Source organism: Cuculus canorus, chromosome 7 (assembly GCF_017976375.1).
Source record: "Cuculus canorus isolate bCucCan1 chromosome 7, bCucCan1.pri, whole genome shotgun sequence".
Classification (NCBI taxonomy): domain Eukaryota; kingdom Metazoa; phylum Chordata; class Aves; order Cuculiformes; family Cuculidae; genus Cuculus; species Cuculus canorus.
In genome coordinates this window covers 14,273,962-14,291,103 of record NC_071407.1, presented here as the reverse complement: position 1 = coordinate 14,291,103, position 17,142 = coordinate 14,273,962, and the positions used below count along the sequence as shown (strand labels likewise).

The 17,142-nt window shown below is 46.0% G+C and overlaps 1 protein-coding gene across 4 annotated transcripts in view; it reads right to left on the bottom strand.

Annotated features, from left to right (window-relative positions):
* Window positions 1-5,197: 5,197 nt before the first annotated feature.
* BTRC (beta-transducin repeat containing E3 ubiquitin protein ligase) overlaps window positions 5,198-17,142 on the bottom strand; it is a 121,840-nt gene continuing 109,895 nt past the window's right edge. For all 4 annotated transcript variants that reach the window (XM_054071520.1, XM_054071522.1, XM_054071521.1 and 1 more), the window contains 4 exons: window positions 16,261-16,371; window positions 15,580-15,658; window positions 12,039-12,232; window positions 5,198-11,019 (listed from right to left, as the gene is read on the bottom strand). In XM_054071520.1, coding sequence (XP_053927495.1) covers window positions 12,071-12,232; window positions 15,580-15,658; window positions 16,261-16,371 — 352 coding nt within the window. In that variant the 3' untranslated portion in view covers window positions 5,198-11,019; window positions 12,039-12,070. The remainder of the gene's footprint in view (window positions 11,020-12,038; window positions 12,233-15,579; window positions 15,659-16,260; window positions 16,372-17,142) is intronic.

The following is a 17,142-nucleotide window of genomic DNA, read 5'->3' as shown; positions in this document are numbered from 1 at the left end:
CAGAGCCTTACAGGTATGGGTATCTCTGGGCCTGCTGTGCCCAGCCCCAGCTGGGGCTTCTTGGGTGACGGAGAGCCTGGGTGCCTCATCACAGGAGATGCTCCAGCTGCTGTCTCCTCTCCTCCGCATGAGTATCCAGCTCTCCTTGAAAACACCATGCCCTCTCCCCCAGCCATGAGCCCTTCTCATCCTGCTGGTGTTCAGCTCTTCCCAGGGCAGGCACCTGCTCAAGAGCTCCTGTGTCTTGCTTAGAATCGGTTTCTCCATGTCTCATGGGGCCACCACCTTTACCTTTGCGTAGTTGGGCTTGGGCAGCTGCAAAGACCTCAGTGACAGGGAGAGACCTGCAGGGAGACACAGCTCTTCGAGGTACGGTCCCATTTAGCTCCCAGAGCAGCAGAATGAAGATCCATTTATCAGGCAAGGCCATAGGTGAGATGATCTGGTAGGAGGACATGCAGCCTGCAGGTACCAGCCATGCCAAAAGCACTTGCAGTGCTGTGGAGCAGCCCAGAATGCTCCCAAGACTCACCCTGTGCTAAGAGAGAGCAGAACAGCAAAGCTCAGACAGGACAATAAGCCCAGCTATGCTGTGTCGCATAGGAATGCTCCCATTCTGGCCATTCAAGTACACGGCTTGTCTCTGGGACCACCACCTGGAGGGCTGAATGTGCCCAGTCCAGTGGTCTTTGCCATAGGAAGAGGAGGAAACAGTAGCAGCCATCTCGCCCCGTCTTGAATCATCCCGGCAAGTACTCACCTAAAAACCCTCCTGGAGCTTCCCAGCCCCTCTGCACTGAAGCCCTTACCCATCCTCAAGCCCAGCACCTGGCCCCGCAGCCACAGCCCTTCTCCAGCCACACAGCCTGATGTCGGAGATCGAGCAGGGATGTCCCCAGGACACTGCTCCAAGCCAGGGGGGGTGGCTGCTGCCTTGATTTAGGGGCTAAATCTGGGTTACTGCTGTGGGTTCCCAGCCACAGCTGGGATGCCAAGAGTGTAGGTTTAAGCAACAGATATACAGGTGAGAAACATGTGCTGGGCAAGGAAGGAGGAGGAGGAGGAAAGCCTGGGGTGCCAATTAAGGGCCACAAGAGAGCTGGGTTAATTGGAAACACTCCTGTGACCTGACCCGGTGACGACGACACATGGTAAGGCAGAGACGAGTGCCAGTGAGAAACACCTGCTGCTCTGTGCTGCAAAGGGAGTTGGTCTCCATAATTTACAGGCATCCCTATTCCTCCCGTGCCTCCAAGCAAGGACTCCCTGGCTAAAACATCTTCCTTGGCTGTGAAAGCGTCTGGGAGCCCACAAACCACCCTCATCCCTTCCTACCTGGGCGCTCCTGTCCCACTCTTGTCTTGCTGCTGGTCCCTGGTCCCCAGACACAGCCCCAGGCCACTCCCAGCACTTCATGCCCATGGGATGATCAGATGCCTCCTCTCCTCCAAGTTTCGCACACACAGTACGTGGGGCATGCGAAGAAACCCAGGAGGACTGGAAGAGGCAGAGCAGCAAGAAGAGCTGAACCCATCACACATCCTGCACAGTGATGGCATTTGCCAAGGCCAGGAGGATCAAGATCCTGTTTGGAGCTCTGTGTTCTCCTAAGTGCTTCCCCTGAGCTTATGGCGTGGTGCTGTGCAGGGTCCCAGACAGAGTGGGCAGAGCCAGGATCCAGCCTGCTCCAAGGAAGTTGTGTAGAGGGGAAAGACAGAGCCAGCTCTGCTGCAACAGCAGAGCACCTCCTGCCTCCTCTTCCAGCTCACCCAGGACGAGGCACAAGCCAACCGTGTGGAACCTCACTCCAAAAAAATCCACAGAAAAATGGCATGAGGATTTCTGCAGGAATGGGAAATACAACAGTGGTGAAGATGCACTGTGACAGTTCATCCCCTTTTCCAAGATGAGATGGAAACCCCTGGAGAGGACACAGTCTTCAGTGCTGCCTCTTGGTGTTTGCCCAGCACTATTCCAAACTAGCACAAAATCCACAAGGAAGCAACAAGCAGCTTAAAGAAATGTAGGTGAAAAGATGCATTGCTTAGCAGCCACTGACCCTTTTCCCTCTGCCGGAGAAGCAGGCAGAGCTGCTTGCAGATGCCTCCGCAGCTAGAAAGGTCAGAGCATTTTGCCGGCACTGCCCTTTCAGAGTTGACACACCAGAAACAGAGACGGTCCAGCAGCCTCCCCTGTCTCGTCTCTCCCTTGGAGGAGAAACCTTCCTTGATCTGCCTTTGTGAAAACCAGCAGGATGCTTTGGGGATGGGACAGGGAGTTTTGGACTCATCAGCTGTGTAACGTTAACCAGGGGTTCAATTTTCTGCAAATCACCGTGGCCTCAGCAGTGTCCCTAGTGACAGCACTGCTCAGACTACTGTCTCTGCCTTGTTGCCCTGCAAAGCCCATCCAAATCTGTTCTCCTGTTGTGGGAAGGTTATTTACCTGTACAGGTGAGCCTTTTCAAGCTCAGGTTTTCCTGATCATATTCCTTATCCAACTTCAGTGGTCCCCAGCAGATCAGCCCCACAGCTCAGCAACCTCTCTGCTGGTTTGGAGATTTCTAGCTGCTCTCACCAGCCAGGTGCACCTCAGCAAAGCACTTGGGAGATGAAACTCAGGATGGGAAGATAACACTGGTGAGAAACAAAGAGTATCCATTGGGGATATGATGAGTGTGCGTTCAAGCTCCTTTAGAGCAAAGCAAAGTGTCTGGTACACACACACTGCCTGGAGCTTGCTAGAAGGGCATCATGTCCCTCTCCATCAGATATTCTCAACCAAAGAAGGATCTGCCAGTCAAGGGGTAGGATGAGCCCTCAGGTTGCTGCAGCCCCTTAGGGGGTTATGCCTGATTTGCATGGAACAGTAAGCACAAGAAAGATCTTTTCCTCTGCTAGTCTTCTCCTCCAGCAGCTCAAGTGCTTTCCTCCTGGGTAGCATACAAAGCAACTTGAGTCTTGGAACAGAGAAATTTTCTGTAGGCACAGCTGTACAGACAGAACACCAAGCTCTCAAACTCAGGAGTGGCATCTTATTCCCACCAAACACTGAATCATTTCCACACCCTCTTGGGTGCCAACAGGTCTGCCATGGCATGGGGGGAGCTCTGCCGCACATCGCCTTTGAACAAACGCTGCCAGAATCAGGCACAGCCCATACCTGGGACGCTGCCAGGACAGTAGGACCCACAGAAATCAACGGCAGCACTAGAGCATGTCCATCTACTCAGCACTTTTGTTTCCCAGGCTGTGCTGCCTCCTCTGCCAAGAGCTCACCATCCTCATCCTCTTCAAACCAATGCAGCACCACTCAACCGCTGAATTCATACTAAGCCTTTTTTGCAAGAAGTACATTACTTCTAGCCTAGGATAGGCTACAACTGTCCATTTTCCCCCTTCTTCCCACTCCTGAAAGCGTGTATGTAATACAAAAAAAACTCCAACAGAAGATTTAATTTTAAAGCTGTAGGTCGATCAAATGCTGTTAATTTGAAGCTATGGTAAACACTACTTTCTTCCTTCATTTGAAGTGGAAATAAGGCACACATTTTTAAACAGAAAGGGTAATTAACCACTGAATCTATTTAAGATAAGCTGTCTGATGTTCATTCTTTTCCAGTGGAAATTTACAATTGAGATTGCTTTTCTTTCTCAAAGACTCTCTTTGGTACTTGAATTTTTGGATGTGATGCCAGAATTCCTGGAAGAAGTTTTCCAGCTCATGCCCTGCAGCACACTACTGTCCCGGTGCTAGAAATCAGGAATAAATACGCTGAAGCTCACCTTTAAACATCAAGGAGAGGAAGAGCAAAGACTAGTTAAGGAATGGCTAGAAATTACCCACAAGGAGAATCTGCTCCACACAGGACAGGGCAGTACGGATGGTGTTTGGGTGCACACAGAGACCCATGGCTGTGAGTGCAGAAGGTACGGGGTCTCATTTGTGTGTGCCGGCAGTCACAGGTTGTTTAAGTCAAGCTGCATCCTACATTACAGACCGATCTGAAATGATACATGAAGCCTGTCACTGCATTTCCTCTTCCAAATCTATTATCCAACAGCAGGGATGAGCAGGGAGGGAGCAGAAATGGTTAAAGTAGTATAAAACAATAATATACACACACACTCACATACATACATACACATAAATCCCCCAGACCTTTGCCAAACAAAGCACACGGCTGCTGGGAACCCTGTCACAAGGAGAGATGGGGATTGGAAATGACAGGAATCCTGCTCCCAGCGCTTCAGAAAAGCAGGAGCTTTTGCAATCTCCAGTCCCCTGCTGGCTCCCAAGAATGGAGCCAGCAGGAAGAGAGATGGCGGGAGTGCGGGGTTTGTTTGCTTTCTGACCACCCCAGGAGTCAGGATCTTAAAACTGCGGTGGCCTTTGTTTTAAAAGGGGCTGTTAAGTAAAATGGAAAGATCTAAGGCTGCTATCCAAGAAGAGTTTTTAAGAGAAAGGTATTCCGAGGGCAAGGGTGCTTGTGTTAAAATTTGGGCGAGCCGTAAGCACGACAGCATCCCCAGCCATGGAGCTGCGTGGTGGTGCTGCGATATGTCAATTACTCACTCATTATTGAACAGCAGGATTCTGATTAGCTTATAAAACAAATTTGTGGTTCTCCTACCAGGATCTTGCAACAGTACCCAGAAAAACACTTTATAAAAACTCTTTATAGCTTCTCCCCCTGGCTTTTTTAACGGGCAGGATAGCTCCAGCTCTTCCGTGTCTGTCACATCCATTCTCTGGCTTACAGGGCAGGCTCATCTGCCCCAGCCAGAGGCCATCAGCTATGAATGCAGAGTTTGTTAATTAAAAAGTATGCTGTGGTTTTAGGAATAAGTGTTTTTTCCAACTACATAGTCTTTTATGCTACATTCATCAATGAGCAGCAGCTCTGAGGTGGGACAGGCTACTGCAGACTCCGTGTATCCTGTGAAGCTGCATCTACCCAGTCCTCGGGACAGAGCCGCCCACCCCACGGCTGCAGCACTTCCACTCTCCAAAGGAACAGTGCACGCGTAGCAGAAGTGTGACTTACATACATGGGGCTTGAGGAAGATACAGGCTTGGTATTTCGACAGTGTCCTTCACCCCAAAAGGAAAACAGGAGAGATTCACAGCTTAATCTTTGTATTTGTATTTAAGTTATTTTTCTGAACAGTTAAAAAAAAAAAAAAACAAACCAAACCACACTGTTACCATGATCCTAGCTCAAGTGAACATTAGTACATTAACTACACATCACCATAACATAATCACGAAATTCAAAGCACTCTTTACTTAAGAATCCAGATAACAAATATAGCAGAGTAACAAACAGAAAACTCTGGAGAAACCACGTTCTTTCTCACTCCTCCCACTTCCACACCCACCGCAGCCTGAGCGAGCAGGAGTGATGCAGTGCAGGCTGGCCTGGCAGGCAGGCAGCTCTCCTAAATGTAGTGATGTAAAACGACTGACTGGGAGAAACAGGATCTGTTACACTTTGCTGACGTCCACATTATTTTTCTGCCATGCTAAAACTGTGGCTAGGCTGAGCCCTGCAATGCCTCGCATGATAAAGACAAAGCAGCTGAAAGCAAAGTTTTACGCTCAAAAGCAGCTCCAGATTTGAATTGCCCCCAAATTCTCACAGCTAGCTCCTTGTAAAAGCCACTGCAAATAGCCTGGGAGAGGCCGGCCTGCCCTCCTCCTGCACGTGGAGATTTACTCAGATGTACACCAGCGCTTGAGTGTCAGCAGATTAAAGCACTTTGCCTGCAAAGGCAACAAGTTGTTATTCTTCAAAGAGGTCTGAGCAGAGCTGCTCTGTGATGAAGACTGGTGTTTCACGATGATTTTCTGGCCACAGCTGCACTTGGCTCCTGCTTGAGCAGAAACTGGGACAGCTTTTAGGGTGATAGGCTATTAAAAAAAGACCTATCTATGGCTTGTGGTATATCCACGTACATTGGCATCCCTCTGATTCTGAGAGGACCAGTTTAACATCACTAAGAATTAACCAGCGTTGCCAACTCCCATGGGATATCCACTGGAGAAAAAGAGTGGAAGTCCAACATTCTTTGGGAACAAGCACAAAGTCACGGGGAGAGATTTCTGACAAGACGAAACATGGTTTATTACAGCTGTGTGCCAAGACCCACCCTGGGAGAGATGCTGCGAATTTGCCAGTAGTTTGGCTACATCTCATTTAAAAAATAATGTGGTGAGAGGGAACGGAGGGGAAGCCAAATGCTCAGCCTCAGCAGGCAGCTGTTCCCCTCAACCTGCTGCTGAGGTGGTGGAGAAGGAACACACCCAAGGGACCTGCTGCTTCTCTAAGTCTCTGAATTAAAAGTGGGACAGAAAGACTGTGGCCCCCTGATGCCAATCAATCTGGTAGGGCTTTGCCAGCAGGAGGATGGAGGAATTTCATATGGAGATCTCCTTTGGGGACAGCTAGGTCAGTTGTTGCTCTCCCTTCTGGGAAGCTGCTGCTATTGCTTCAGGGTGAACAACAGTAGGGCAAGGCTCAGCATGTCAGATGCATCATGCATGCCACTTGGAGACCCTGGCAAAGTTCATTCTTCTCTTGGCAAGTGTAGTTTAGACTATCCCTTTTTCCTCATGCCCCTAGCACAACCTAAAAGGGGCATCAACAAAGGAGTTCAACAGTTGGAGGCCTTATTGGGTTACTTCCTGATGACTTTTCATAGAAAACCTCTTTTTCTGAGTCAACAACACAAGCTAAGAGATCTGTTTTCAGCATTGTCCTCACTTCTGCAGAGATCCATCTCAATCCCTCCACCCCCTCCCAGCTTTCCACCACTTGGCTTGTCTCCTCCTTTCCCTCCCATAACCAAGAGCAAGCCCGCAGTAGGAAGCCTAGCTGCTCCTTCTTGTCTGCCTCTCTAGTTAGAAAGAGCTGTTAATACTTCTCCCCAAACAAATTTAGGAATCACCAGCCATAAAAGGCAGATCTAAATCGGTGTGAAAGGAAGATAACAAAGTTAGGCAAAGAGCCCAACCCAGAGATGTGCTTCCCATTGGAGCTGGGATGCCAAAAAACTTAGATCCAAGCCTGGAGCTCTGCTCAGACTGAGAAAGGGACATGAGGCAGGGGCAGAGAACACATACCTGGGAGTGGATAAATGTCCATGATACTCTCCAGCTTTGTCAGTGTTAAAAAAAAATTAAAAAAGAAAAAAAGATCCTTTGGAGCAGGAGCAGGTGGCCGGGAGACAGAGCACGGTGGTCCAGGCCAGCTTCCAGTTTAGAAACAAGTGTAAAGCATTTCAGTATTTCTGATTGTAGACTTCTTAACTTGTCACCTGAATCCTTCAGTTCCAAAAGCGGATGTGTCTGTCCCTGGATGTTAGCGGGGAGCAGGGGGAGCAGAGGGAGCTGCTCTAGAGGACACAGCCGCAGAAGTTTTCTCGCTGCAAATTGCTTCGTGCTATTTCGTATTTGCGTATTTTAAAGCAAGCTGTATTCCTTTGAGGATAAAATAATATTTGCAGCAAAACTGTGCCCTATTGCAAGGAAGTCATAAGCAGGAGACAGTGTGGCCATAACAGATTGTCCTGCTCTGAATGTCCCACACCTCCAGTACTTTCCATCCCATAATCCAAGGAGGAAGGCTACCGTAAGCTTCCTACTTGTGGGAGAAGTGCTGATCTCTACGCAGAAGAGGTATTTCACTTCAAAGCGATGTGCAACACTTAAAGCCCACAGACACTTCCAGCTCTTTTTTATCTCCTTTCAGCAGGCATGTTCTAGTTCTTTTCACTAGAAGCTCCACAATTACTCCATCCTGGCTAAGGTATTATCCATCCAGTTTATGGTGAAACCTCTCTTTCACATGCACTCTTGCACACACACACACACACACACACACACGCACACATATCCTAAGGGAGGGAAATTTGAAAAAGCCACTTACTTCCAACATTGGGAGAACTACTTACCAGACTGCTCCTCCTTGGGTGCACAATAAACACCACCAAATGTCAGGCTGTGGCAGTTTCAAGTTCAAGTTAGATCAGTTAACTTCAGTTTTCTTCTTAGCTATCAGAAAATTTGTACAACTTGGGGAGTGGGGTAGGAATCCTCGCCCTTCTGCGGTTCTGTATGAAGTACCCATACACAGTCCCTTCTTGAGGGTAAGACAATGCTCTCTCCTTGTGCCAAAAATGGATTTCAGCTGTTGCTCACTAACTGTACCTTAAACAGCTCTATACAGCACAGTTCAAACTACGGTATCACTTGAAGACCCAACAGCACTTAGAAGTTACAGACTAGCAGCATGGAGCAGCAGGGCTATGACAACCAAGGTCAATCTGCAATGGCGCTGTCTCTGTGTTTGGCCAGCCAGTCTTCTGGTTCTCTCAAATAGCAAAATAAAATGCATCCTTGCAGATACGGCCCACAAAGATGCAATTAAAATATTAAAAAGCTCTGCAGCCTTCAGAGGCTGGAGTAACAGATCATTTTTTTCTAAAATAACCTAAATGTGAAAGACAGCGGATGACCAGACTGAGGAAAATAACTATTAAATCTGCAGCCAAGGTCATATAACCCCCTGCTGATATGCAAACATGCTGCAGACCTTGTAATAACTGAACTTGGAGAAACAACGTTCAAATAACATTAAGACTCAGAACGTGAACTTAGCAAAGTTTGGGATGTTAACTTTGATTCTCTCTGCTCCCTTGCCGCTTCTGGCTTTGGAACTGCAGTGTGCCCGATATGTAGACCTGCCTGGAATCCAAAACAACCTTGTTAGATTTAAAAATAATGCCAAAATTATTTGTGGATGAATTTAGCCTTGAGACTCAGAATTTCTATGACTGCAGAGGTTAAGTCCCATTATTAGTTACCTGAACAGAGTTGAGCTGCTAACCTGTTTGACTCTTTTACAGTAATAGTTCAAACAGAAAACAGGAGTGTCACCACAGGCTCCAAGACCCTCTTTAGACAGGGTCTACTACTGATATACGCTCAATGAAAATACAGTGAGCTGCTCCACACTGCTGCCCAAGTGCTTCAGGAACTGCAATAATTCCCCAAGCACCAGCTTTCCCTTCCTCCAGAAATCCATTGCCTTCTTGCCCATCTTAGCTGTCACTAAAACGATTTAAGCCCTGCAGACTGCGCTTTGGGGACTTTTGGCCCAGCTCCTTGAAAAATTTCATTGGTCGTAGAAGCACATCCCAAGCACACGGAAACAATGCAACTGCTTTCCCAGCAAAGTGAAGTTGTTAATAATAGCTTAAAAAAATCTCACATCTGCCAAGTTCCAAAGTTAGAGTGTTTAAACAAAGTCTGTTTAAAACCCCTCCAGCCTGGAAATGAATGACCCCGATTTCCTACTGCGGGATTGGAGCAACTCCCCAGTAAGGCAGTGGGGGTTATTTGAGACCTGCAGTGGAAGATCTGGGCCCAAACCTGGAATAGGCAGGGACTGCTTTACCCAGTCTTCCCTGATCCAGACGCAGGCCTGCTGCAATTCCTTGCAGCTCTGTAAAAACAGCTGTTTCCCTCAAGACCTCTCTGTCTAGTTCAGAGACGCGGAGCATTGTTTCTCATGTCTCTCCTCTTCAGGGCTATTTTTATCTTCTAAACAACAGCAATTTGCAAAAGCCTCAGCTAGAAAGCAAGGATCCAGCTCAGCTATCAGCAAAGGGACTCATCACCCTGTGCCCCTAAACTGCAATGCAGCATGCACATAGGTTAGAGAAGCACACCAAAGGCTCTCCCTTCAAAGGATTTCTAGCAAGGCCAGCCCCAGAAATGCTGCAGAACTGGCCTGGAGCCACTGCTAACTGCTCATGCTCATGGCCGCACTCACGTTACCCACCTGCCATCACCAGGGGACTATGCCCTACAGATGCTCAAGTGAGCAAAATCTTACTGCCACGGCCAGAGTGTATATGCAGTGTCTCTGCTCTAGGGTGGCTCGATCTTGAGAGCCCCATGACGTATTTAGCAGCTCACTCTTACAGCACCCAGCTGCAGCCTCTCTAAGGGGAGAAGAAAGGAAAGAAAGGAGTAATATCCAGCTCCCCTTCTCACCCCAGCCTCAAACTTCCTCCAATTTACAGCATGATTCATAAACCATCAGCAAAACACTCTCTTTGGGGAGAACAGCAGGAGGAAGATAGTACAGACAGTCCCTTTGCTAGTGAAATACTGCCCTGGGCCAATGTTTCACCTAGGGTGGGGGTGAATGGGATCTCAGCCCCAGTCCATCATGCTTGGGACTTCGGCAGAAGAGTTTAGCTTTTCATTGACTAGCATTCCCCAGCCAAGCAGATGTTAAGGGAGACTACAATACACATCCAGCTTCCAAAGGGTTAGCAGAGCAGGCAGGAGAGGAAAGAGATGGATTTGGCTCATAATAGTCAAATTTCAAGGGTCTTCTCTCCACAAAAAATAGGTCTGCAGTCAGAACAGCCAAAAGCCGCAGGGAAGTCGGGGGGTGGGGAGGTGTTGGTCTGGCTGTGATAAGTGTTTCTGTTGCTCTTCAGAGCTGAATGCTTTTTCCAAGGCCTAGCAATGGATATTGATTTCAGCCTGAGAGTAGCGGCCTCCTTCCCACCCACCCTCCCACCCGCCTTGAAGTGACTGTCTCAGCAGGGTGCACTGTGGCTGTAAGTCTTCTGCTTAACAGCAAAGCAACACATTCTGGCAACATCTTAAATATATTCATAGGACATCTGTGACTGGGTTTGAAGGGGAACCAAAGAGGGTAAAGGGAAGAGGAGTGAACAGGAAAAGGGGGACAAGGGAGGAAAGGGATGGGAAGGTTTAAAAATGTTAATTGTTCATGAAAGATAAAAGTCATCTTCTGATATAGCAGCACTTTAGCAGTCAGCCGCGCTGAGTAGACCCTGTCTGAGATCAACCGCATGCCAACTTTGTTCCAGAAACAAGTCTGAGAGCCTTTCTCTTCAGCAAGTATTGGTTACGTGGATAGTTCTTTTGTCCTGGCATTGGCAGATAATTTAAATACTGCAGCTTAAATGAGTCCTGGAAACAAAAAGCAGAACAAACCAAACAAACCTCATTCGTACTAAACCTTTTAATGATTTAAAAGAACATCTGATTGATCAGAGCATTTGAGAAAATCAAAATGGCAGACCCGACAGCTCTGGAGCATCACTGTATGTTTACCAATCAAATAGGATACAGGATGTGCCTCATGACAGAGCATTTTCATGGGGAAACGTCACAGTGGACACTTCCCTGCAGAAGCCTGTCAGCTCTTCTGCCATTTTTCTCAAGCTACTGATAGTAATGGTGCATGTACCCAAAGTGGGCAATCGTGCTATCCCACCCCATTCATATACACCAAACCCACTCTACAACCAGCCCACCTACATGAAACATGTCTTCCCCACACTGTGCTGGCCAAGACAAAAAGGTAAGAAAATGAGCAAACCAGCCAGGTCTGACGACCAATTCACCACCCATGCTGTGCTAGAGAGAATGAGGGCTAGGCTCTATCAGTAAAGTATTTTGCATATATTATTTTGCACCTCAATTTAATTTGCCTGGGCTCGTGCTTCAGTGTCTCCTTCCCAAGCCAAACTGTTCTCTTTAATCAGCTTGCTGCAGAGTGAGAGGAACGGTCACCACTTCAGAGGGAGGGAATAAAGCTGATGCTTCTTGGCAAAACCTTTCTGCCTGGTGACAACTGCCCAGGGTCAGGCCATCTGCATCCCCTTGTTAGGCAGCAGCTGCTCTACTCTCTCTGCAGAAACTCTCTTCCTTCTGGACAGCCGTGATAGCTGATTTAATTATTGATGACAACGGACAGAGGAGAAGGGGTTCCTCAGGGGAACTCATCGTTGCTGCATGCCCCAAATCCTAAAATAAAGTCCCCATTCTAAGGTATCAAAACCACTCCTGTCCTTTTACAGGACACTGTAATTACTGTCCAGCCAAGGTGAGAAATATTGAGAGACCTAGCTAGTTATTGAAGCAGCACGCTCACAGCTGCATCCAGTGTCACCTTTGAGCCTCTTTTTAATGTTTTTTTTTTTTACCTGTGCGAGTGTGAGGTACAGTGTAGTGTTATTTATCTTGAGATGTAAGTGTATGTTCTGGACGGGGAACGAGTGGATTCTGCTTGGGCAGCTGGGTCATTCAGAAAATCCCAGATGAGGATGGTGTCATCATGTGAGCTGCTGACGATCTGGAACTCGTCAAACTGAAGTCGAAAGACTCTTCCAGAATGCTCCTAAACGGAAGTGGGAGAAACAGCACGTTACTTCATGAACTTGTTAGCACCTGGGATGAAGCACAGAAGATGAACTTGGGCCTGGATTCTAGTGTTGCATTCATTTCTCAGTAAACACGGGACACACTGCACATCACCACCACAAAGTGTAAATCAAGCCCTTTTTCAGTGGGTTTCAGGGTTTGCCGTATCTGAGTATTTGGCTTGCAGGAAGTCTACATTATGGTTATCCTGTTACCCCTTAAATACCAATATTGGACAACACAAGCTCCCTCCACCATAGAATTCAGTCTGGTAAGGCTGACAGGAGCACTGCCCTCCTTGTTCCATGGTGAAACTCCCTCCTGAAATCACAGCATTCCCAGGTACAGTAGGTTACAGGGGGAGAGATGAGAACTTTCCATTCAAGACTAGGCACCATTGCCATTACTGAAGAGGAAAGAGCTTAATACTGACACAGTAATAACTCCTCTTAAACAGTTCTAAAAATATGAACTAGAAAGGGCATTCTTTATAGGCAGTTTGCATTCTGCGCTAAGGCTGAGTGGAAATGGCATGATGATTTGGCAAGAGTTCAGACTGTAATTAACAGGAGGTAACGGCAAGATCCTGGATATCACAGAGCAAACCTACTATGCTTTTCCTTTTCTGTTGCCTATTTTTTCTTGGCGCTTACTCTGCTCTAAGAGTAAGCAATGGCCTTTTCAGTCAAAAGGGAACAGAAACCACACAAGCAGAGTGAGCCCTATCTCTTCCATTAACACGCTTTTCTTTAGCACTCACATGTTTTAAGGGGCCCAGAGTCAGGAGAAAAACATGCTTTAAAATATTTTAGTACTGATAATGCAGGTTTCTAAAGTATTTAGACATAGAGAATTGTTAGCTACTAAATGAGAAGTCTCTGTCTTATGGCAGGGTCTTATGGCATATGTCTTATGTGGGCTACAAAACCACAGCTTGGTTTGCAAAGCACAATAGTTGCTTTGAAGTGAAATTCTGCATTTTAAGTTAAAATAAACTGAAAATACAGACATACAAAAGCCAGATTCTACTTTTAAGATAAATTTTAAAAAAGGTTCAGCCATTGCAACCTTTCTGATCTTCCAACCATAATTCAAACTTGTCTTAAAACACCTATCTTCCCACCTATTCCAAAGAGAAATCTTTTTTTCCAGAGCCTGTGTTGTAGCAGGGAAGTAAATGAAATCCTTGCTAAAAAATACCACTAGGGCAGTCAGATCCACAGAGGGACTACTCAGAGAGACTCCAAGAGAGAGAAAGGTACTTCCAAAGCCTGTTTCCAAAGCTCTGCTTTTCTTCCCAGTCACTGCAGGCTGAGTAAGGTTGCCCTAGAAGTTCCACACAGCACCTGCCCTTTGCTGTTGCAGTGGCAATAAATAGATTGCACACCCTAAGTTGAGGCCGCAAGGACTCGAACCTCATTAGGAAAGCTCAATTGTGTGCTTACTCCATGCCTGGAAAGCTTCTGTCAAATTCATGTGGCCGCTGTTCCAGCTAAGGGAAGACAAAACTGGAAGGGACCTGGCATGCAGCGAGCATTTGTTATCTGTGCACTTTCCTCCTACTGTTCGAAAATTGAACATGAGCAGCAGGAGACTCACGATGTTCATTGTGCAGCCAGGTTTAATTTTGGAGGCCGAGGGAAGGGGAAAAAAATCAAACCATGGATAAGTGGGTATAAGGACACCCTGTTGTCATAAACATGAAAAGTCCTAAAAGCGCCACAACAGACTACTATGCCCCCCCTCTTCTGGGCCTCTCCACTGCTATCAAATGGGGATTTATGAGTATCCATGTCTTGAGATTCCTACAGTGTTTCCATCCCACCGCTTCTGATTTATAATATAATTAGCTGGGGCGCTTTGGCTGTCCACTGCTGGAAAGTGCAGAGGAAATCACACCAGTTAAATTAAGTCTACAGGTTACTAGGCACGCATTTGTCTCAGGCTGGAGCAGGAACCCTGTTAATACCAAGCTGAAGTCTTTGACTCTCAGGATACGCGCTCATGAGCAGAGCTGTTCCACAGTTTGCAGCTGGGTGGCTGATGACAAAAGGTTTTTCTGGATTTCAGCCATGAAACTATTTGCAGTTCTATTTGGCTAACAAGAAGGTTTTTCAAGATAGTATACCTGCAGGCATCCAAGGCTCTTACAGACTCTTACAATGTAACTTATGGTCCAAATACATGATTGGAAAAGAGTTAGCATGGCTTAATGATCTACTGCCCACCAGCTGAATCACAATAACCCTCACAGCCTGCAACAGATGTGAAGTAAAATACTTCAGTGAAATTTACAGCAACAGTAGCAATTCAGGTGGTCAGTGAGTGTGCAGAAGGACAGGTAGCGCAGCTCAACTGGTGAGGGGTAACCACACAGTTAAGAGTCTGACAGCCTGAGTATGGTCTTGGTTTAGGGCACAGACTACAGTCACGTGCCACAGCAGGGAAATGTTTAATGTACACCAACTCCAACACTGTCCAAACATTTCTTACCTAAAAAATTAAATTTAGTACATTTTTTTAATGAGAAATTGGTACTAGATTGAAATCTTCCCTTATTCCCAGGACAAGTGCTGTCAGATGAGCAACAGTGCAAGTTTTTATGGATGAAAGAAATGGAAGAATGCTTCTAGGAACCATTCCATGGCCTTGGGTGTACTGGCATTTTTCTCACAAGCTTTCCATATTATTCTAAGACCAGTGCAGAGCCACTGTTAAGCACGACCGTGAATGCTGTTAACGCTCACACAATGACAATTTAAGCACATCATCGTTAGATCTGCACTAGGTATCAATGGAAAACATGACAGTAGCAGTTCCTGTTTAAGGATGATGCAATTTCACTGTCTGTTCCAGTCCTTACCTTCTCTTTCCTTAAACACTGAAAAGCCAGTTAAAAGCAATCCCAAGGGCGTTTTTGTTCTTATTCCTCAGATTTGGAACGCACTACTTTTCTTTAAGAAATTTCACGTCAGCAATTCAGACAATATACTACCGCATCATCAGGTAAACACGGGTTAAAGTAAACCCACGGCCATACGGACTTCAAGAAGGACAAGTCTCAAAAGTTGATGTAGTTATTAACTTCAAATCACAGAATAAAACTGCTAAAAAAATTAATGAAACCTCCATGGGTTCTCATTTTTAATGCTTTATAGCTTGCAATGTTAAAAAAAAGTTGGACACACGAAGAAGCCAGACCCCTGGCAATGATTTCTAAATCTTGAGACTGGGGCTAAACTGACTTGAGTTTTCATGGCTCAAGATAGCTTTCGGCAAACACTATTTTCTGCCCTTTCTACCACCCCTATCGAAACCTCTTACCACAAGGGTTCGCAAGCAGAGAGTCCCTGCTGGAGCACGAGGGTCCAAAGCAGCCACAAGATCCCATACTTTAATTTTCCTAGTAGTGAAAAAAAAAGACAAATACCATGGCTTTGTTAAAGAGAAAGTGCTTCCAGAAAAAAATTAACTGTTAATACAGCTTAGCTAATACACCAGTTTGAGGAAAATTACAGCAATCCTTCTCCTCTTGAGACCTGGTTCTTGCATTTCCCCTTTGCAAAGCTTAAAGAGCTTAACGGGATAAAAAAAGTGCTGTCAACAAAGTAAACCACCTAAAAAGCAGGTGGTAATAACTAAGAGAAACATGGGGGAGTGCAGACACCTAGTCTCTAATGGTAAACAGTCCAGAAAACATAACGACAGATGGGAAAGATTGCTTGTACCAGTGGTTCAGCTAGAAAACGTTTCAGGTTGAGTAGGCGGGATAATCTTACAATCCAAAGAACTGGACCACACACACATCAAAGCACACTAACTTAGTTAAAAAGACTGAAAAAAGGTATATATTTTAGCAAGGTCCTGATTTACTGGCCACAAAATGGTCCTCTTGGTATGACAGATAAGGAGTTTAATATTTACACCCAAGATAAAGCAAAGAGGGATCTGAGACGCTGAGACAGATGGGAAGATACAAGGTACTTTCTGCACTGACAGCCTCACCCATCGTATGCCCCGCTGACTATCCTCTTGTTATCAAAGCGTATGCATCTCACCAACTCTTCATGGCCTTCCAGTACTCGTAAACATGCCCCACACTCGATATCCCACAGCCTGGAAGACAGTAGAAAGAAGTACTAAGAATTTTGGAATATCTGATCATTGCAACAAAAAATTTCGTCTTTGCTTGTAGTTAATGGAAACTTGGAAATAAATTATGATGAAACAACAAAGAAACCACAAAACGACATCCATCACTCCTTTTCCTGCTGTTAAATCGGATGCATGCCTTTCAATACAACCCTGTTATGTTACAGTATCACACCACAAATACAGGAAATGCATCAGAGATCCAAAAATGTTAAGACCACTTGTGTCTAGTACCTACTGCACTAGTAACACAGGATATCTCCCAGTTATCTTCACGGTGAAGCTCATAACTTTATTTTATGGATGCTGATTTTTCATAAAAGCATCCTGCTTTGATTTTAAGACATTAAGAGTGGGAGACTTACCAATCCCCTTGACAGCTTGTTCCAATTGGTAAGACCACCTTCACAGGGCACATGCCCTTTCCTGTGCCTCTACATGCCTAATCCCGATTTGGGGACTACCCTTAGACAAATTAAAACATCAATAACAGTGGTGAAAAGTACAAGAATTAACAAGCCCTTTTTATTTGTCATCTCTCCCACTGAAGGTGTGTTTACTTTGTAATCGAGGCATCTCATGCCTCATCTAAAATGGGAACTCTATGTTTATTATTTTGTAATGCATTTTCTTCTTGCTTTCAAATAATTCCTGCCTCTCACCTAACTGTTCCTAATTCTCCAATATTTTTAAAAAGTGCTAGCACCAAAAGCAGCACACGGTATCCCAGTTTTT